General features: G+C 42.6%; 2 protein-coding genes across 2 annotated transcripts; one reads left to right on the top strand and one right to left on the bottom strand.

Moving 5' to 3' along the window:
• Positions 1-2671: 2671 nt before the first annotated feature.
• LOC311114769 (CCN family member 4-like) lies at positions 2672-8148 on the top strand (the record flags this gene model as incomplete). Its single annotated transcript, XM_084190002.1, has 4 exons — positions 2672-3080; positions 6612-6866; positions 7123-7316; positions 7843-8148. The coding sequence occupies 4 exons, from the start codon at positions 2672-2674 to the stop codon at positions 8146-8148; spliced, it is 1164 nt and encodes a 387-aa protein (XP_084046128.1).
• Positions 8149-14005: 5857 nt separating this feature from the next.
• LOC311114768 (protein NDRG1-like) lies at positions 14006-21799 on the bottom strand (the record flags this gene model as incomplete). Its single annotated transcript, XM_084190001.1, has 6 exons — positions 14006-14214; positions 16251-16338; positions 16521-16620; positions 16830-16996; positions 19755-19815; positions 21737-21799. Coding segments are annotated over 6 exons (688 nt in total), but the record flags the coding sequence as incomplete, so codon positions are not given.
• Between the last annotated feature and the right edge of the window lie 59 nt (positions 21800-21858).

Consider the following 21858-nt stretch of genomic DNA (forward strand, 5'->3'; position numbering starts at 1 on the left):
CACCCTCTCTTTCTCTCTTTCCTCTACTCTCTCTTCCACTCTCTCTTTCTCTCTTTCCCCTAGTCTCTCTTCCACCCTCTCTTTCTCTCTTTCCTCTAGTCTCTCCTCCACTCTCTCTTTCTCCCTTTCCTCTAGTCTCTCCTCCACCCTCTCTTTCTCTCTTTCCTCTACTCTCTCTTCCACGCTCTCTTTCTCTCTTTCCTCTACTCTCTCCTCCACCCTCTCTTTCTCTCTTTCCTCTACTCTCTCCTCCACCCTCTCTTTCTCTCTTTCCTCTAGTCTCTCCTCCACCCTCTCTTTCTCTCTTTCCTCTAGTCTCTCCTCCACCCTCTCTTTCTCCCTTTCCTCTAGTCTCTCCTCCACCCTCTCTTTCTCTCTTTCCTCTACTCTCTCTTCCACTCTCTCTTTCTCTCTTTCCTCTACTGTCTCCTCCACCCTCTCTTTCTCTCTTTCCTCTAGTCTCTCCTCCACTCTCTCTTTCTCTCTTTCCTCTACTCTCTCTTCCAATCTCTCTCATTTTAGCTCAGATAATGACAGCTCAGGTACTACCTCAGTTCTCTCTCTGACTAATATCGTTTAAATGTGTTATTAGGTAGGTGTGGTTGAATGACCCTGGCCTGAGAGTTATTTATTTCTATCAGTCACTAGCCTCACTCATTACTTTATAGGGGAAAACCAAACCGCTAGTGCCAATTTGGTGTTTGTGTCCATGGGGCTGGCTGAACTAGATAAAATGCAATAAATGTAAAGACTAAGGAAGTACAAACTTGTACAGTATGTTATGCATGTGAACCCTACCCTACATTGATCTTCAGTCTACAATACTACAGCTCATACACAACTTGATCTTCATCTTTTGCTTGGTGGGGGGACTCCTGGCCTTAGTTTGGAAATGTGTTTCCTTCTGGAATGAAACATATTTCCCCTTGCTGTGCTCTGATTTCATGTACTACTGTTAAAAATGTTCCTGGAAGAACAACTTCCTTCCGCAACAAATTTGGGTTGAGTGCAACTACAGGCTCCATCCCAATGTAACCCCTGTCTACTGTAACCACTATTCTGGCTGGGTGGCCCCATCCCATTGTAACCCCTGTCTACTGTAACCACTATTCTGGCTGGGTGGCCCCATCCCATTGTAACCCCTGTCTACTGTAACCACTATTCTGGCTGGGTGGCCCCATCCCATTGTAACCCCTGTCTACTGTAACCACTATTCTGGCTGGGTGGCCCCATCCCATTGTAACCCCTGTCTACTGTAACCACTATTCTGGCTGGGTGGCCCCATCCCATTGTAACCCCTGTCTACTGTAACCACTATACTGGCTGGGTGGCTCCATCCCAATGTAACCCCTGTCTACTGTAACCACTATTCTGGCTGGGTGGCCCCATCCCATTGTAACCCCTGTCTACTGTAACCACTATTCTGGCTGGGTGGCCCCATCCCATTGTAACCCCTGTCTACTGTAACCACTATTCTGGCTGGGTGGCCCCATCCCATTGTAACCCCTGTCTACTGTAACCACTATACTGGCTGGGTGGCCCCATCCCAATGTAACCCCTGTCTACTGTAACCACTATACTGGCTGGGTGGCCCCATCCCATTGTAACCCCTGTCTACTGTAACCACTATACTGGCTGGGTGGCCCCATCCCAATGTAACCCCTGGCTACTGTAACCACTATACTGGCTGGGTGGCCCCATCCCAATGTAACCCCAGTCTACTGTAACCACTATACTGGCTGGGTGGCCCCATCCCATTGTAACCCCTGTCTACTGTAACCACTATACTGGCTGGGTGGCCCCATCCCAATGTAACCCCTGTCTACTGTAACCACTATACTGGCTGGGTGGCCCCATCCCAATGTAACCCCTGTCTACTGTAACCACTATACTGGCTGGGTGGCCCCATCCCAATGTAACCCCTGTCTACTGTAACCACTATTCTGGCTGGGTGGCCCCATCCCAATGTAACCCCGGTCTACTGTAACCACTATACTGGCTGGGTGGCCCCATCCCAATGTAACCCCTGGCTACTGTAACCACTATTCTGGCTGGGTGGCCCCATCCCAATGTAACCCCTGGCTACTGTAACCACTATTCTGGCTGGGTGGCCCCATCCCAATGTAACCCCTGGCTACTGTAACCACTATTCTGGCTGGGTGGCCCCATCCCAATGTAACCCCAGTCTACTGTAACCACTATACTGGCTGGGTGGCCCCATCCCAATGTAACCCCAGTCTACTGTAACCACTATACTGGCTGGGTGGCCCCATCCCAATGTAACCCCTGGCTACTGTAACCACTATTCTGGCTGGGTGGCCCCATCCCAATGTAACCCCTGGCTACTGTAACCACTATTCTGGCTGGGTGGCCCCATCCCAATGTAACCCCTGGCTACTGTAACCACTATTCTGGCTGGGTGGCCCCATCCCAATGTAACCCCAGTCTACTGTAACCACTATACTGGCTGGGTGGCCCCATCCCAATGTAACCCCAGTCTACTGTAACCACTATACTGGCTGGGTGGCCCCATCCCAATGTAACCCCTGGCTACTGTAACCACTATTCTGGCTGGGTGGCCCCATCCCAATGTAACCCCTGGCTACTGTAACCACTATACTGAGGAGAGGATATTAGTTGTTGGTGCACATGAACATTGACATAGGTACTGATGATCAACCTGGAGCCGCTGCTGGTCTCTCTGCTCTGTGGGTTTGCAGGAATATCACAACAAGACCACCCCAAAGACCAACCCACCAGTATGACCCAGTATTTCATAAGTGTTGTTCTGTCCATCCTACAGGTATTTTCCCTACATTCCACGGCCATGCCTCCCTTGACGACGACCATAGAGCTGTATAACCGTACCGCATTCTGCAAATGGCCCTGCAAGTGTGCCAAGAGCGCCCCCCTGTGTCCGCCAGGGGTCAGTGTGCTGATGGACGGCTGTGACTGCTGTAAGGCCTGTTCCAAGCAGGTGGGGGAGACCTGCAACGAGGCCGATGTCTGTGACTACCATAAGGGACTGTACTGCGACTACAGCGCGGACAAGCCGAGGTACGAAAAAGGAGTGTGTGCCTGTAAGTGTCACCTCAGATAACTTTCCTCTTTGAGTTCTGACGTTCTACCATCTCCATCTGTGCCTTTAAGTCAATTTGTAAATATAAATACAGTAATGAGAATGGACGTTGTACTGATTAGACGAAGGAATTGATACATTTCTTTCTTTGTGTGCCACAGTGCATTGAGACTGGTCTTTCTTGAGAAAGGCTTTAGAGCTGAAATGCTGACATTGAACAGTCTCAACTACAGTACCAGGTAAAAGTTTGGACACACCTACTCATTCCATGCTGGTTAAGTGTGCCTTGAATTCTAAATCAATCACAGACAGTGTCACCAGCAAAGCACCCCCACACCATAACACCTCCTTCTCCATGCTTTACGGTGGGAACCACACATGCAGAGATCATCCGCTCACCCACACCTCTTCTCACAAAGACACGGCGGTTGGAACCAAAAATCTCCAATTTAGACTCCAGACCAAAGGGCAAATTTCCACCTGTCTATTGTCCATTGCTCGTGTTTCTTGGCCCAAGCAAGTCTCTTTTTCTTATTGGTGTCCTTTAGTAGTGTTTTCTTTGCAGAAATATGACCATGAAGGCCTGATTCACACAGTCCCCTCTGAACAGTTAATGTTGAGATGTGTCTGTGACTTGAACTCTGTGAAGCATTTATTTGGGCTGCAATTTCTGAGGCTGGTAACTCTAATGAACTTATCCTCTGCAGCAGAGGAAACTCTGGGTCTTCCATTCCTGTGGTGGTCCTCATGAGAGCCAGTTTCATCATAGCGCATTAAGAAGGAAATAAATTCCACAAATTAACTTTTAAGAAGGCACACCTGTTAATTGAAATGCATTCCAGGTGACTACCTCATGAAGCTGGTTGAGAGAATGCCAAGAGTGTGCAAAGCTGTCATCAAGGCAAAGGGTGGCTATATGGCTATATGTACATATGTGTTATTTCATAGTTTTGATGTCTTCACTATTGTTCTACAATGTAAAAATAAAGAAAAAACCCTTGAATGAGTAAGTGTGTCCAAACTTTTGACTGGTAGTGTACATCCCGCTTCTTGTTTTCCTATGTATACCTATAGGGCAGGGGTGAACCTTTCAGCTCAAGGGCCACATTGAGTTTTTGAAACCAAGTGAAGGGCCACATACTATATGCGTGAAAAAACATGTGAAGCCTTTATTAATTTTCACGTTGATACGCAACTACTAGTGTACTGTAGGTGGACATATGCTTGCAGAACAATTCTACCCTTGTACCATTTCTAATCAAATCAAATCAAATTGTATTGGCCACATGCGCCGAATACAACAGGTGCAGACATTACAGTGAAATGCTTACTTACAGCCCTTAACCAACAGTGCATTTATTTTTAACAAAAAAGTAAAAATAAAACAACAACAAAAAAAGTGTTGAGAAAAAAAGAGCAGAAGTAAAATAAAATAACAGTAGGGAGGCTATATATACAGGGGGGTACCGGTGCAGAGTCAATGTGCGGGGGCACCGGCTAGTGAGGTAGTTAAAGTAATATGTACATGTGGGCAGAGTTAAAGTGACTATGCATAAATAATTAACAGAGTAGCAGCAGCGTAAAAGGATGGGGTGGGCAGTGCAAATAGTCCGGGTAGCCATGATTAGCTGTTCAGGAGTCTTATGGCTTGGGGGTAGAAGCTGTTGAGAAGTCTACCCTTGTTTTTTTGTGAACACATTTTTCACAAAATCTTCACAAAATTGATATAATTTATAACATCACAGACACAGTCAAACACACACACTGATCCTGCATCTCTACCCTTGTAAAGTACAATCAAACTTAGTCACAATATGCAAACTTAAAAATAGATATATATTATATGACTGGAGACATGCAAAATGTAACAGCAGATGTGTAAGAAAAAAAAAGTAATCTAAAATTTGAGTCAAACATATCGTAAGAGCATCCGTTTAATTTGGAATGGTCTGTTTTTTTAAAGCATATTAAGGAACAATTCTCATCTCCATTGTGAGACATATTTACAGTTATCCAATCACCTCAGCCCAAATCTGACTGATTAGTTATTACCTGTATCCAAGTGCATTGCTGGATAATTCTCACTGCATAACCAACACCATGAAAAAGCATAATCCTTGCCTACCCCAGTCACGGTTATTTGAGTCTTAATGTGAACAATGGGTCTGGTCACCTCTCTTGGCAAGGGCATCAAAGTTTGGTGTCATCTTTGATGTAGAGATTCTCAGAACAGCTGACAAGTGGTCCTTAGTTAAATTTGACCTGTGACGGGATTTGTTGTAATTCATGACTGAGAACGTTTGTTCACACACATGTGGACCTGAATAAAACAACATCCTTTGGGCGTGCTTTTTAATGTTTGGAAACTTTGTCTCATTTAGTGAGCCATAGAACTGGTCTATTGTTGCTGTTTTGTACTTCTCCTTCAAAGCACTGTCACATTTGATGCCAATGAGCTCCAATTGCGTGTCTGGTGGTGCTTTCTCACTGTCGAAAGACAGGGGGCATGATACAAGTTCCAGCTCAGTCTCAATATTGGTGAAGTCTGAGAAGCGGCAGGAACTCAGCATGCAGGTCGATGAAAGTGCTACTGTATGTCTCAGTCCGGCACTGCGATGTGGGCGCGTCCAGTGCGGCCAGTGTCGGAAAAAGAGCGAGAGACCGGCTGCTCATTTCTCTGGAGAACAACACGGCTGCTCATTTCTCTGGAGAACAACATAAGTTTGGCCTTGAATGCTTTCACGTTGGAATACAGTTCATGTACAAAAACACAATTTCCCTACAGTTTCACATTTAGATCGTTCAGATGCCCCAATATGTCCACACCGAAAGCAAAGTCGCCCAGCCAGTCTGTCTTTCAACTCGGAGAAGTTGTCAGACTTACCAACCGTATCAAGGAACATACCTATCTCCCCTCTCAGTTCCCACACATGGCGAAATACTTTTCCCAGGCTTAGCCAGCGCACATTTGAATGGTACAAGTCCTGGTACTCTGCCTCTGTGTCATTGAGCAGCTGAATGAACTGACGATGGTTAAAGTTGGCAAGTTTTACAACCACTTTGACAACATTTTCCAGCATTAACACACTTTTATCATGCTTGCTTGAAATGACGATTGAGATTGTATTCCTTAAAAACGGCAACACTTTATTAGCATATCAGGTAAAAAAGTATTTTGCTGACCATTCAATAACACACGACATTCACAGTCCACTTTTCTCATTTTTGCAGCACTCATTTTTCACGTCAAAAGTCGTCAAGCAATGAAGTGGCTATGATGACTGAGTGCATTCTGAATCTGACTGTAGGCCCAAATACAGAGGCTACAGCGCCATCTATTGGAGCTTGTTTGTATATCATGGAATTAGTAATTTTAGGCCAAAAATCGTAACTCAAATATAATAATATTTAATACATTTAAAAAATGTATCGTGGGCCGGATTGAAGTGCCCGGCGGGCCTCCCCTTGCTATAGGGGATATACTTGACCGTGCAGCGCTGATTCTAATTATTTTACATGCTCTATCAAACAGACATGGTGGGTACAGGCTGTGAGTATGACGGAGTGATCTACCGGAACGGCCAGAGCTTCCAACCCAGCTGTAAATACCGCTGTCTGTGTGTAAACGGGGCCATCGGCTGTGTACCGCTATGCACGGACTCCCAGCCACCCCGGGTGTGGTGCCAGACGCCCAGGCGGGTCAAACTGCCGGGCCGATGCTGTGAGCAGTGGATCTGTGACGAGCCCAGGAAGCCCCGCAAGGAAGCCCCCAGGCATGCAGAGATGGGTACAGTACTAGATTATATGGGACGCATCCCAAATGGCACCCTATTCCCTATGTAGTGCACTACTTTTGACCAGAGCAATATGGGCCCATTGGTTTTCCAGAAATCCTGTTTGGAAGATTCTTGAAATCAGGAAGGAATGAGCAGGGAATCCAGGAATCCTCCAACCAGGATTTCTGGAAAGCCTGGGCATTTTTGGGGAAGTTACCTGAATTTTGCATCCCTATTCAAGAGTCTATTCCTCTGTTTATTTGGCAGTGCGCGCCAGCCACAATGAGGTCTGGCATAAGAACTGCATTACCCAGACCACCTCCTGGTCCCCGTGTTCCAAGACCTGTGGACGTGGCCTGTCCCTGAGGATCTCCAACGCCAACGACCAGTGTGAGTTGATCAAGGAGTCCCGCCTCTGCAACATCCGGCCCTGTGACGTCGACATCACCAAGCACATCAAGGTGAGAACATCTGTCTCTTTTTTTTGTGTGTGTGTCATTTTTAGCAGACGCTCTTATCCAGAGCGACTTACAGTTGGTGAGTGCATACATATTTTTAATTTTTTTCATACTGGTCCCCCGTGGGAAACGAACCCACAACCCTGGTGTTGCAAACGCCATGCTCTACCAACTGAGCTACACAGGACTACAGCTTATGTCCTAAATGGCACCCTATTCACTTTAAAGTGTACTACCCATAGAGCTCTGGTCAAAAGTAGTGCACTATATAGGGAATAGGGTGCCATTTAGGGAATAGGGTGCCATTTAGGATGCACAGTGACACACTATCTCACTTGTGCTTTCAATGAAACCAGGCCCAACTTCATCAACTCATGTATTGTGAATATGAACATGGTTTTAAATCATATGGGTGACATATGTTTTTTCAGTACAGTTGAATATCATTTTGACAGTGTAACAGTATTCTGACCCCATGTCAATCAATCTATTATTGATTCTGACCCATGTTTATCTATGAACCCCTCAGCCAGGGAAGAAGTGTCTGAACATTTACAGGGAGGAGCATAGCCAGAACTTCACAATCTCAGGCTGTACCAGCAAGAAGCCCTACCGGCCAAAATACTGTGGCGTCTGCATGGCCACAGACGATCGCTGCTGCATCCCTTACAAGTCCAAGACTATCGAGGTGGAGTTTAAGTGTCCCAACGGAGCCACGCTGACATGGCAGGTGATGTGGATCAATGCCTGCTTCTGTAACCTCAGCTGCAGGAACCCCAACGACATCTTCTCTGAGCTGGGGCACTACTACGACCACAATGAGGTCATCAACTGACAACTGAGCAGCCTTGTCCGAGCCTGAACGTACGGCCCCATAGGGCAGGAGACCATCTCCTGTTTCTGTAGCATGAGGCAGTACAACCCCTGGACAAGACACTAGTCTGTCGCAGGGCCTTACCCAAATCCATCTCCTTAACGCTGAAGGCCAAACAGAGAGGTGTCGGTCCCATTTTTTAGAGTCTTCGGTATGATTCGACTGGGGAGAACTGAGCAGAGGACAGGTTCATTTAGGTTATTATTGGCCTCTATTGTCTCCAGCTTTACATTCCTTGGAATAAAGGGATTGATGATATGTTGGTTAGTTGAATTAGATGTTCAAGTAACGGGCTGGAACAAAGCCTGCGCACCCCTTGGGTCCCCAGGACTACGATTGAAGAACATTTGAGTTGAACCCTGCCCAAACTCTTGATTATGATCAAGCCCCTTATGTGTAGAATATATATATTTTTATGCACAGGGTTTTGCAATTATTTAACCTCCATTTAATGAAAGGAAAAAGGATGTAGCTGTTTTCTTTGAAAATGAGCGTGAAAGCATATTTTTCATATTGGGGAAAAACATCCAAATATACACTGAGTGTACAAAACATTAAGAACACATTCCTAATATTGAGTTGCACCCCCCCCCCCCCCTCAATTCGTCGGGGCACTGAGCCAGTCTCCCGAGTGGCGCAGTGGTCTAAGGCACTGCATCGCAGTGCTAGCTGTGCCACTAGAGATCCTGGTTCGAATCCAGGCTCTGTCGTAGCCGGCCGCGACCGGGAGACCCATGGGGCGGCGCACAATTGGCCCAGCGTCGTCCAGGGTAGGGGAGGGAATGGCCGGCAGGGATGTAGCTCAGTTGGTAGAGCATGGCGTTTGCAACGCCAGGGTTGTGGGTTTGATTCCCACAAGGGGCCAGTATAAACAAATAATGTATGCACTCACTAACTGTAAGTCGCTCTGGATAAGAGCGTCTGCTAAATGACTGAAATGTAAATGAAATGAAATGTATGGACTCTACAAAGTGCCAAAAGCGTTCCACAGGGATGCTGGCCCATGTTGACTCCAATGCTTCCCACAGTTGTGTCAAATTGGCTGGATGTCCTTTGGGTGGTGGACCATTCTTGAGACACATGGGAAACTGTTGAGTGTGAAAAGGGGGGGATGGATCAGCTTAATATTGCAGATAGATTGTATCTTCTATCAATGTAATTGTCTGCATCACTTCCAATCCCCCATGTTTTTTTTTATTTTTTATATATATATTCCCCTTTATTACTTTTCAACCCCACCATCCTTTCCCTACTTGGAGTAAATTAGTGAACAACAACGCCCAGGCCTCTACTTCCGGTCTATACTTACTATCTACACCTTATGGACAGAGTTAATTTTACAATAATTCTATATCTATATATATATATATATATATATATATTTATTTATTTTTTTGCTCCTGAACTTCTTCTACTCTCAACCTCTCCGATCATTTTCATGATGTCCATCCGGTTTGCTTCTAAATGCCATATCTTTCTAACTGTGCTCTTTCCCAAAAGCTCCCAACATACAACCTATATACTTATTATGGACACAGTATGCTTACATTATTAGCTATCTTTGTTATTATTTGTTGTTATTTGTTATTAGTCCCATCCTTCAACTCTATTCAATACCTCCCATCTATCTCTTAACACCATCCATATAGGATTTCTATTTGCCATATATATTTCGACCGTACTGTGATGTTTTACAAAAGTTCTGAACCTTTCTATTCTCATTGCTTCTACAGATTGTGAATTAAAAATAAACATTTTTGCTAAAAGTATTATTATATTATTGATTGATTGACTATGACTTTTCAGATCACCCAGTAATGCTATCTGCAAGGTTAGTTCCAGGTAAATATTGCAATCCTTTAGCCATTCCTGGACCTGTGTCCAAAAACAAGCTACAAATGGCAGAACCAAAACAAATGATCTAATGATTCTATCTCTTCACAGCAAAATCTGCAGAGCTGGGAAGATTGTATCCCCCATATAAATAACATTCTATTGGTAGCAAGAATTTTATATAATAATTTAAATTGAAAGATTCTAATTTTTGAATCCGGTGTCGTTTTTCGTGTCAGTTCATAAACACTATGCCATGGGATCGGTACGTCAAAGATCTCTTCCCAACTATTTTGCAATCTATATGGGACGGCTGTCAATCCTTTGGTCCTTAAGTGAAACTGATATACTTTTTTATTTATCACAGTTTTCCTTAACCAATTATGTTCTTTAATGCAAGGCCGACAGACAAGTTCCTTACTTTCTCCCCCTTCAACTTTCCTCTTCCACTTTTGCGGTAAGGCTGCAATTATTTGGTTGTAATTCTGGGTAGAGCAGACATTTCCATATGTTTTTGTTAGCTGCATGTGCGACATAACTCCACCAGTCCTACCGATGATATCATTTACGAAGATTATACCTTTTTTAAACATTCTGTCAAAAAATAAAGGTTTTTTGTCAATTAGTATATTTGAATTTAACCACAATATTTGTTGCATTATTTGTTCTGTCGTTTCTGGAGGATTAAATTGAAATTGCAACCAACTTTCTATGGCTTGTTTTAGAAATAGTGACATTTGGGAGATTATTTCCTTTTCAAATAACTGAAAGTGAGAGGTTGTAATCTGAATAAAGGAAAAAAGGCCTTTCTTGAACAGTGGGTGAGACAATCTTACTAATTTGCTTGAGAACCAGTTCGGATTTAAGTATAACTTTTGGATGACTGAAGATTTTAGTGATAGGTCTAATGCTTTAATATTTAATAATTTCTGTCCTCCGAATTCATATTCATTATATAAATATGCTCTTTTAATTTTGTCTGGCTTGCCGTTCCAAATAAAATTGAATATTTTTTTCTCATATAATTTAAAAAACTGTTTGCTAGGCGTAGGCAAGACCATAAGCAAATAGGTAAACTGGGATAATACTAAAGAGTTAATCAGGGTGATTTTTCCACAAATTGACAGGTATTTTCCTTTCCATGGTAGTAAGATCTTATCTATTTTTGCTAACTTTCTATTAAAATTTATTGAAGTGAGATCATTTATTTCCTTTGGGATATGTATTCCGAGTATATCTACATCACCATCAGACCATTTTATTGGTAAACTACATGGTAATGTAAAAATTTTATTTTTTAGTGATCCAATACGTAATATAGTACATTTGTCATAATTTGGTTTTAATCCAGAGAGGTTAGAAAATGTATCTAGATCCTCTATGAGGCTGTGGAGGGATTCTAGTTGTGGATCTAAAAGAAAACATGAATCATCTGCGTACAATGACACCTTTGTTTTTAAGCCCTGTATTTCTAATCCTCTGATATTATTATTGGATCTGATTTTAATAGCTAACATCTCGATGGCCACAATAAATAGATATGCCGATAGTGGACAACCTTGTTTCACTCCTCTTGACAGTTTAAAACTTTCTGAGAAATAGCCATTATTTACTATTTTACACCTAGGGTTACTATACATGATTTTGACCCATTTTATAAGAGATTCTCCAAAATTGAAATGCTCCAGGCATTTATATATAAATTCCAGTCGAACTTTATCAAATGCCTTTTCGAAGTCTGCTATGAATAGCAGGCCTGGTTTCCCATATTTTTCATAGTGTTCTATTGTTTCCAATACTTGCCTTATATTATCTCCAATGTATCTTCCATGTAAAAAACCTGTCTGATTAGAATGAATAATATCCGACAATACCTTTTTAATTCTATGCGCTATACATTTTGCTAGGATTTTTGCATCACAACACTGAAGTGTAAGTGGCCTCCAATTTTGTAAATGGACTGGATCTTTATATTTTCCACTTGTATCCTGTTTCAGTAATAATGAGATCAGACCTTCTTCTTGAGTGTCAGATAATCTACCATTTACATAGGAGTGGTTAAAACATGCTAATAACGGTCCTCTTAGTATATCAAAAAAGGTTTGGTATACCTTGATTGGTATGCCATCCAACCCTGGAGTTTTCCCGGACTTAAAGTCTTTAATTGCATCCAGAAGTTCCTCCTCTGTAATTTCACCTTCACATGAGTCTTTCTGTGTGGCTGTTAATTTGACATTATCAATAGAAAAAAAATCTCTACAATTAGCTTCAGTTAGAGGAGATGGAGGCGACTGAAAAGAAAACATATGCTTAAAATACTTTGTTTCTTCCTTCAAAATATCATTAGGTGAATTATGGGTGACTCCGTCAATTGTAACCAGTTTCATTAAGTTCTTTTTGGTAGCATTCCTATGTTGAAGATTAAAAAATAATTTTGTGCATTTTTCCCCATATTCCATCCAGTTTGCTTTATTTTTATAATATATTACACTTGATCTTTCTTGAATAAGTTTTTCCATTTCTTTTTGTTTTTCCTCTAATTTATTCTGAGCCTCTATGTTACAGTTTTTATTGCCATCTATCTGTTCTGTTAGACTTTCTATTTCCTTTCTTAGTATAAACTCTTTTGACCTAAATTGCTTTTGTTTTCGAGATGAGTACTGAATTGCATGGCCTCTAAAGGCACATTTAAAGGTGTCCCATACAATAAGGGGATTCGCTGTACCTATGTTATGTTGGAAAAAGTCAGTTATAAATTCCTTTGTTCTAATTATAAATAAATTATCATCTAATAGGCTTTGATTAAATTTCCAATATCCTCGCCCACGTGGAAATTCAGTCAGAGTAATGTATATGCCTATTATATGATGGTCCGACCGCATTCTGTCCCCTATCAACACTTTTTTTTACTTTTGGTGCCAACGAGAATGAGATAAGAAAGAAGTCAAGACGACTAGCTTGATTCAGTCTCCGCCATGTATATCTCACTAGATCAGCATATTTAAGCCTCCATATATCTACTAGTTCTAATGTATCCATGACATTCACAATTTCCTTAAGAGCATGTGGGTGATTATTTCCATTGACTCTTAATTAACAATAATGTTTGCCTCAATGTCTGCATTGTCAAGTCAGTTATTTGCTCTCTGAGGTCAAAAGTGTATCAGCTTTGATTGATTGAAATTTGAGATCAGCTGAATAAGTGTTGTAACTTATTTCATTGGTCAATGTACCATATCATAAACAACAACAACCTCTATCCAGGAAGTCAAATTTTATTGGTTCAAATAAATACAAACAGTATTATGTACCAGTATGAAGATTTGGGTTGTGACAAATCTTTTCAAAATAATTTCTGCTGCATTTTTTGCTATTTCTCTCATACATTGCATTTCTATCAAAATAATCAGTTTTTCAGCATTGGAAAGTTTTGACCAAACATATGTAAAATATTTGACATAATTCAGGGCTTATTTAAGCGTCATTATGATTTATGTGTTACATATCATGTTCTACAACAGAAACAAAACAGGGAGTCCTCAATTTGATGCTGCCCTGGCATTGTAACATTCTTACAATAAAAACAATACATAGAGGAACATCCATACAGATTACATATCACCCAAATGACATACAGTATGGCAACCATTGGGTATAAACTCTATTACCCACAATGCAGTGAGAACAGAGCATAGATACTGTCCTCTATCATAGTAGCATGTTGTGGTTTATTGTCAGCAGCAACACAGGCAGTAGGGTAGGGAATGGACAGGACAGGACAGGGGTTATGAGGTTTATTGTCAGCAGCAACACAGGCAGTAGGGAATGGACAGGGGTTATGAGGTTAGGGACACAGGGGCTGCGTCCCAAATGGCATCCTATTTCCCACATAATGCACTACTTTTTGACGTCAAAAGTAGCGCACTATATAGGAAATAGGGTGCCATTTGGGACACAACCTAGGACCTTTCAGTGACCAAAGGCACTAGCAGGTGTCCTCAGTCTTGCTGCTGGACATGACAACGGTCTGATCCACGGTGCTGTTGGAGACACTCTCCACGGACACGTCGGTGTGAGGCCGGGCGGGCTGGTTGTCGTTGCTATGAGAGTGGCTCCTGTTGCTGTCGCAGGAGGCGATGCTGGAGCCTGAGGCAGTACGGGACCTCACCAGTCTGGTCATGCTGGCCGAGGACACTAGGGGAAGGCAGGAGAGACCGTTAGGGTGAGTTCCAAATTACACCCTATTACATACATATATATATATAGTCCCCTGTAGCTCAGTTGGTAGAGCATGGTGCTTTCAACGCCAGGGTTGTGGGGGGCCAGTATGAAAATGTATGCACTAACTGTAAGTCGCTCTGGATAAGAGCGTCTGCTAACGGACTAAAATGTAAAAAAAATATATATACAGTGCCTTCGGAAAGTATTCAGACCCCTTGACTTTTTCCACTTTGTTACCTTACAGCCTTATTCTAAATTTTAAAATGTTTTATCCTCAGCAATCTACACACAATACCCCATAATGACAAAGCAAAAACAGGTTTAGATATTTTTGCAAATGTATTAACAGAAATACCTTATTTTCATAAGTATTCAGACCCTTTGCTATGAGACTTGAAATTGAGCTCAGGTGTATCCTGTTTCCATTGATCATCCTTGAGATGTTTCTAAAACTTGGAGTCCACCTGTGGTAAAATCAATTGGACATGATTTGGAAAGGCACACACCTGTGTATATAAGGTCTCCCAGTTGACAGTGCATGTCAGAGAAATAAACCAAGCCATGAGGTCGAAGGAATTGTCCGTAGAGCTCCAAGACAGGATTGTGTCGAGGCACAGATCCGGGGAAGGGTACCAAAAAATGTCTGCAGCATTGAAGGTCCCCAAGAACACAGTGGCCTCCATCGTTCTTAAATGGAAGAAGTGTGGAACCACCTAGACTCTTCCTAGAGCTGAGCAATCGTGGGAGAACGGCCTTGGTCAGCGAGGTGACCAATAACCCGATGGTCACTCTGACAGGGCTCTAGAGTTCCTTTGTGGAGATGGTTGTCCTTCTGTAAGGTTCTCCCATCACTGCAGCACTCCACCAATCATGCATTTATGGTAGAGTGGCCAGACGGAAACCACTCCTTATGTAAAAGGTACATGACAGCCCACTTTGAGTTTGCCAAAAGGCACCTAAAGACTGTCTATGAGAAACAAGATTCTCTGGTCTGATGAAACCAAGATTTAACACTTTGGCCTGAATGCCAAGCGTCACGTCTGGAGGAAACCTGGCACCATCCCTACGGTGAAGCATGGTGGTGGCAGCATCATGCTGTGGGGATGTTTTTCAGCGGCAGGGACTGGGAGACCAGTCAGGATCGAGGGAAAGATGAACAGTACAGAGAGATCCTTGATAAAAACCTGCTCTAGAGTGCTCCAGACCTCAGACTGGGGCGAAGGTTCACCTTCCAACAGGACAACGACCCTAAGCACACAGCCAAGACAACACAGGAGTGGCTTCAGGACAAGTCTCTGAATGTCCTTGAGTGGCCCAGCCACAGACCGGACTTGAACCCGATCGAACATCTCTGGAGAGACCTGAAAATAGCTGTGCAGCAACACTCCCCATCCAACCTGACAGAGCTTGAGAGGATCTGCAGAGAAGAATGGGAGAAACTCCCCAAATAAAGGTGTGCCAAGCTTGTAGCGTCATACCCAAGAAGACTCGAGGCTGTAATCGCTGCCAAATGCGTTTCAACAAAGTACTGAGTAAAGGGTCTGAATACTTATATAAATGTGATATCCATTTTTTATAAATTAGCAAAAAAATCAAAAAGACTTTTTGCTTTGTCATTATGGGGTATTGTATGTAGATTGATGAGGGGGAAAAACTATTTAATCAATTTTAGAAAAAGGCTGTAACGTAACAAAATGTGGAAAAAGTCAAGGGGTCTGAATACTTTCTGAAGGCACTGTAGTGCACTGCTTTTGACCAGACCCCAAGGGCTCTATTCAATCTGAAAGTTAGTCTCTTGGTACACTAGGAAGCTGGTAGCTACATTTTAGTTCCTCAGTGCACGCTGACGACGGCTTCTGGAATATTGGGGAGCAGTAATATTCCATGTGTGAGATTCTCATTCTCTTATTCTGTGCATGCTACCACTGACTACAGGTGATACCTTGTTGACATGCACTAAGATTAACATCATCTTCCAATTAGATCCATTATCCAGAGCTGATACTTACTGTAACCCTTGCCCTGGATGAAGTACTTGAAGGCCTCTGTCAGTTTGCCAGGCTGGCTCACCTGGGGAAGTCCTCCACAGTCAGCCATCTGATTGGACAAAGACAAACGATCATGGGTCAACCAATCACCATTATCTTAACAACCCCTTCTCATTACCAAATCACATGCATTGTTCTTGGATGGTCAATGACACTGTGCTTCTGGATCTTTACTTACAAACTACTTTTGACAGTAATAATTAATCTGTCTGAGTCACACATTAAACTCACCTTGAGCAGTGTTGTCTGTGTTGGGTTGAGCTTTGCGTTGCTCTCGACCACAGCCTCGACTGCAGGGGAGCTGTCTCCCACCACCAGCAGTGCAGGGCACCTGCAGGAGTCAGCAGATTAATTAGCTACTTAACTAATAATGCTCATAGTAAATATCATAACTAATACTCAGTCAATAGAACTAATGCTCATAGTCAATATCATATCTGAAACAATCATGAGTAGCTAGGGCCCTGAGTTTTCCCTGGTCAGGTCATGTGGTCAGGTAAGAGTCAGGGCCCTGATGCGGAGTCGGTCCGTGTGACGTACTTCAGAGTCCTGACGTTAATGTTTCCCCCCGGGACAGGCCTCTCGATCTCTAGGTCCCTGCGGTTCTGGTAGGACTTGAGGAACTGGGCCAGGTTGGACTGGTTGACATCATTGGTGATGTGGTTGCGGTATGTGGCGATCAGATCAGGGTTGTTCTGGATCTCCTCCTAATGCACAAATAATACAACTCAATGGTAACGCTTTCTATGAAGTACATACGTTATAACATTGTGTATAATACACGTAATGTGTTATGACACTGACTATAAACATCCATAACAAGGGGTTGATGTTTCACAACAATTCACAGCTATTTAAATATAAATGTAATTGTATCATTCATACTCAGGTATATACAGTGGCTTGCAAAAGTATTCACCCCCTTGGCATTTTCCCTATTTTGTTGCCTTACAACCTGGAATTAAAATGGATTTTCGGGGGGTTTGTATCATTTGATTTACACAACATGCCTACCACTTTGAAGATGCAAAATATTTTTTTATTGTGAAACAAACAACAAATAAGACAAAAAAACTGAAAACTTGAGCGCGCATAACTATTCACCCCCCCAAAGTCAATACTTTGTAGAGCCACCTTTTGCAGCAATTACAGCTGCAAGTCTCTTGGGGTATGTCTCTATAAGCTTGGCACATCTAGCCACTGGGATTTTTGCCCATTCTTCAAGGCAAAACTTCACCAGCTCCTTCAAGTTGGATGGGTTCCGCTGGTGTACAGCAATCTTTAAATCATCCCACAGATTCTCAATTGGATTGAGGTCTGGGCTTTGACGAGGCCATTCCAAGACATTTAAATGTTTCCCTTTAAACCACTCAAGTGTTGCTTTAGCAGTATGCTTAGGGTCATTGTCCTGCTGGAAGGTGAATCTCTGGAAGACAAACAGGTTTCCCTCAAGAATTTCCCTTTATTTAGCGCCATCCATCATTCCTTCAATTCTGACCAGTTTCCCAGTCCCTGCCAATGAAACACATCCCCACAGCAGGATGGTGTTCTCGGGGTGATGAGAGGTGTTGGGTTTGCGCCAGACATAGTGCTTTCCTTGATGGCCAAAAAGCTCAATTTTAGTCTCATCTGACCAGAGTACCTTCTTCCATTTGTTTGGGGAGTCTCCCACATGCCTTTTGGCAAACACCAAACGTGTTTGCTTATTTTTTTGTTTAAGCAATGGCCTTTTTCTGGCCACTCTTCTGTAAAGCCCACCTCTGTGAAGTGTACGGCTTAAAGTGGTCCTATGGACAGATACTCCAATCGCCGCTGTGGAGCTTTGCAGCTCCTTCAGTGTTATCTTTGGTGTCTTTGTTGCCTCTCTGATTAATGCCCCCCTTGCCTGGTCCGTGAGTTTTGGTGGGCGGCCCTCTCTTGGCAGGTTTGTTGTCGTGCCATATTCTTTCAAATTTTTTTATAATGGATTTAAATGGTGCTCCGTGGGATGTTCAAAGTTTGGGATATTTTTTTCTAACCCAACCCTGATCTCTACTTCTCCACAACTTTGTCCCTGACCTGTTTGGAGAGCTCCTTGGTCTTCATGGTGCCCCTTGCTTAGTGGTGTTACAGACTCTGGGGCCTTTCAGAACAGGTGTGTAAAAAAAATAAAGTCCACCTGTGTGCAATCTAACTAATTCTGTGACTTCTGAAGGTAATTGGTTGCACCAGATCTTATTTAGGGGCTTCATAGCAAAGGGGGTGAAAACATATGCACACACCACTTTTCCATTATTTACTTTTTATAATTTTTTGTAACAAGTTATTTCTTTCATTCCACTTCACCAATTTGGACTATTTTGTGTATGTCCATTACATGAAATCCAAATAAAAACCAATTTAAATTACAGGTTGTAACGCAACAAAAATAGTAAAAACGCCAAGGGGGATGAATACTTTTGCAAGGTACTGTAGCTTCCAGAGGGGGACAGAAGTCTTATATTGACAGTTTATTGAACAAAACTACATCTTTAGGATGTTTCAAAACAATTCGTTGCTCTTTCGATACGGACTGTCAGTGGTTGTAGTGTAGTAGATGGAACAGAAGTAGTAATTAAGGTGTTAGTGTTGTTCCTGTGTCTATCTAACCCTTACCTTTCCAAACATGTGGTTTAGAACATGATCAGGTAGTGCTGTGATCCAGCCAGTCATCTGAACAGAGAGAGAGTTGGGAGTTTACAGAGGTGTGTGTGTGCATGCTCCCCAAACCAGGCTCTGATCAAACACAAAGATCATTAAAGCAGATCTATACGTAATCCCCTAAGAATTCAACTCTATCAGAGTAAATCAGCGCGTCACCATGAGCTTAGCCTGAAAGACCACAATGTGGATTGTTATGTTGGAGGGTCTTAATAATAATAAACTAATACAAACCTGACATATTCTTATTTATTTACAGTTTCAAAAGCACTTAAAGTTATGTTAGTTATGCTACCTTGTGTGTAAGTGAATCTATCACGCTCTCAGCACGTGCATTGATGTTGATGAGGACAAGTCCCTCAACCTTGTCTGGATGGTTCAGCTGTAGCCAGGAAGAATAAAGAGATGAAGAACATAGCACAACCCATTTGGGACATATTTAGGATTCAGAGAGCAGGAAATGACACAAACACTTGTACAGCAAGATAAACTTTGTTGTGATATCTACTATAAGCTTCATTGTTTCAGTGGTTCGTCTAACATAAGGATAACCACCACACCGTCTATTCAGTGTCTGTACAGTACAGAACAGTGTAGATGTGTGCAAACAAAAGAACATTCCAAAGGACTTGCTGCTTGGCAATAAAAATGATCACGATTATGTTGCCGGTTTCAACACTGTGGTATGTTGGAAGGACTTTTACTAGGTTTAAAATCTTAGTTTAATCATGGCTGCTCAATTTTAAACAAAAACAAAGAGTTCAACAGCAACAAAAATCAACTCACAGCGAATTTCGCGAGGGTGTAGGCACCAGCACCACTGCCCAGTCCAATGACACTCTTAAACCTGAAGGGAAACAACAGGAGGTTTGATGGGAGTTTGAAGCTTCTAATAAGAAGAGGATGTAAACCTCTACGTGAATGTAATTTAAATTATATTTAGTTATCCACAGAATTTTTTTTTTGTTTTTGATCCCGGAGGATAACACTTTTATTAAAACACGTATTTCCAAAATTTTCCTCAATGGTAAAACAAAATCAATCATAAGTGAAATCATGTTTTTATTGGTATTTGTACTGCACTGTTGAGGGAGCTTGCCAGTACACATTTAGCTGCACTGTTTATACCAGCTGTAAACTGTGTACAGTGGGGAAAAAATGTATTTAGTCAGCCACCAATTGTGCAAGTTCTCCCACTTAAAAAGATGAGAGAGGCCTGTCATTTTCATCATAGGTACACGTCAACTATGACAGACAAAATGAGGAAAAAAAATCCAGAAAATCACATTGTAGGATTTTTAATGAATTTATTTGCAAATTATGGTGGAAAATAAGTATTTGGTCACCTACAAACAAGCAAGATTTCTGGCTCTCACAGACCTGTAACTTCTTCTTTAAGAGTTTTCTCTGTCCTCCACTCGTTACCTGTATTAATGGCACCTGTTTGAACTTGTTATCAGTATAAAAGACACCTGTCCACAACCTCAAACAGTCACACTCCAAACTCCACTATGGCCAAGACCAAAGAGCTGTCAAAGGACACCAGAAACAAAATTGTAGACCTGCACCAGGCTGGGAAGACTGAATCTGCAATAGGTAAGCAGCTTGGTTTGAAGAAATCAACTGTGGGAGCAATTATTAGGAAATGGAAGACATACAAGACCACTGATAATCTCCCTCGATCTGGGGCTCCACGCAAGATCTCACCCCGTGGGGTCAAAATGATCACAAGAACGGTGAGCAAAAATCACAGAACCACACGGGGGGACCTAGTGAATGACCTGCAGAGAGCTGGGACCAAAGTAACAAAGCCTACCATCAGTAACACACTACGCCGCCAGGGACTCAAATCCTGCAGTGCAGACGTGTCCCCCTGCTTAAGCCAGTACATGTCCAGGCCCGTCTGAAGTTTGCTAGAGTGCATTTGGATGATCCAGAAGAGGATTGGGAGAATGTCATATGTCATATGGTCAGATGAAACCAAAATAGAACTTGTCGTGTTTGGAGGACAAAGAATGCTGAGTTGCATCCAAAGAACACCATACCTACTGTGAAGCATGGGGGTGGAAACATCATGCTTTGGGGCTGTTTTTCTGCAAAGGGACCAGGACGACTGATCCGTGTAAAGGAAAGAATGAATGGGGCCATGTATCATGTGATTTTGAGTGAAAACCTCCTTCCATCAGCAAGGGCATTGAAGATGAAACGTGGCTGGGTCTTTCAGCATGACAATGATCCCAAACACACCGCCCGGGCAACGAAGGAGTGGCTTCGTAAGAAGCATTTCAAGGTCCTGGAATGGCCTAGCCAGTCTCCAGATCTCAACCCCATAGAAAATCTTTGGAGGGAGTTGAAAGTCCGTGTTGCCCAGCGACAGCCCCAAAACATCACTGCTCTAGAGGAGATCTGCATGGAGGAATGGGCCAAAATACCAGCAACAGTGTGTGAAAACCTTGTGAAGACTTACAGAAAACGTTTGACCTGTTTCATTGCCAACAAAGGGTATATAACAAAGTATTGAGAAACTTTTGTTATTGACCAAATACTTATTTTCCACCATAATTTGCAAATAAATTCATAAAAAATCCTACAATGTGATTTTCTGGATTTTTCTTCCTCATTTTGTCTGTCATAGTTGACGTGTACCTATGATGAAAATTACAGGCCTCTCTCATCTTTTTAAGTGGGAGAACTTGCACAATTGGTGGCTGACTAAATACTTTTTTTCCCCACTGTATGTGGCGAATAAACGTTGATTTGGGACTTACCGAAAGTGCTTGAGGACCTGAGGGAGAGTCTCAGAGAGCTGGTCCATAGAGGGGTAGGTGTACCTGCAGCGGAAGACCAGAACAAGTTACCTCCGGTGCTCCTCATCCTCTCTAACACGATA

Source organism: Coregonus lavaretus (genome assembly GCF_964263955.1).
Source record: "Coregonus lavaretus genome assembly, contig: HAP1_SCAFFOLD_8278, whole genome shotgun sequence".
Classification (NCBI taxonomy): domain Eukaryota; kingdom Metazoa; phylum Chordata; class Actinopteri; order Salmoniformes; family Salmonidae; genus Coregonus; species Coregonus lavaretus.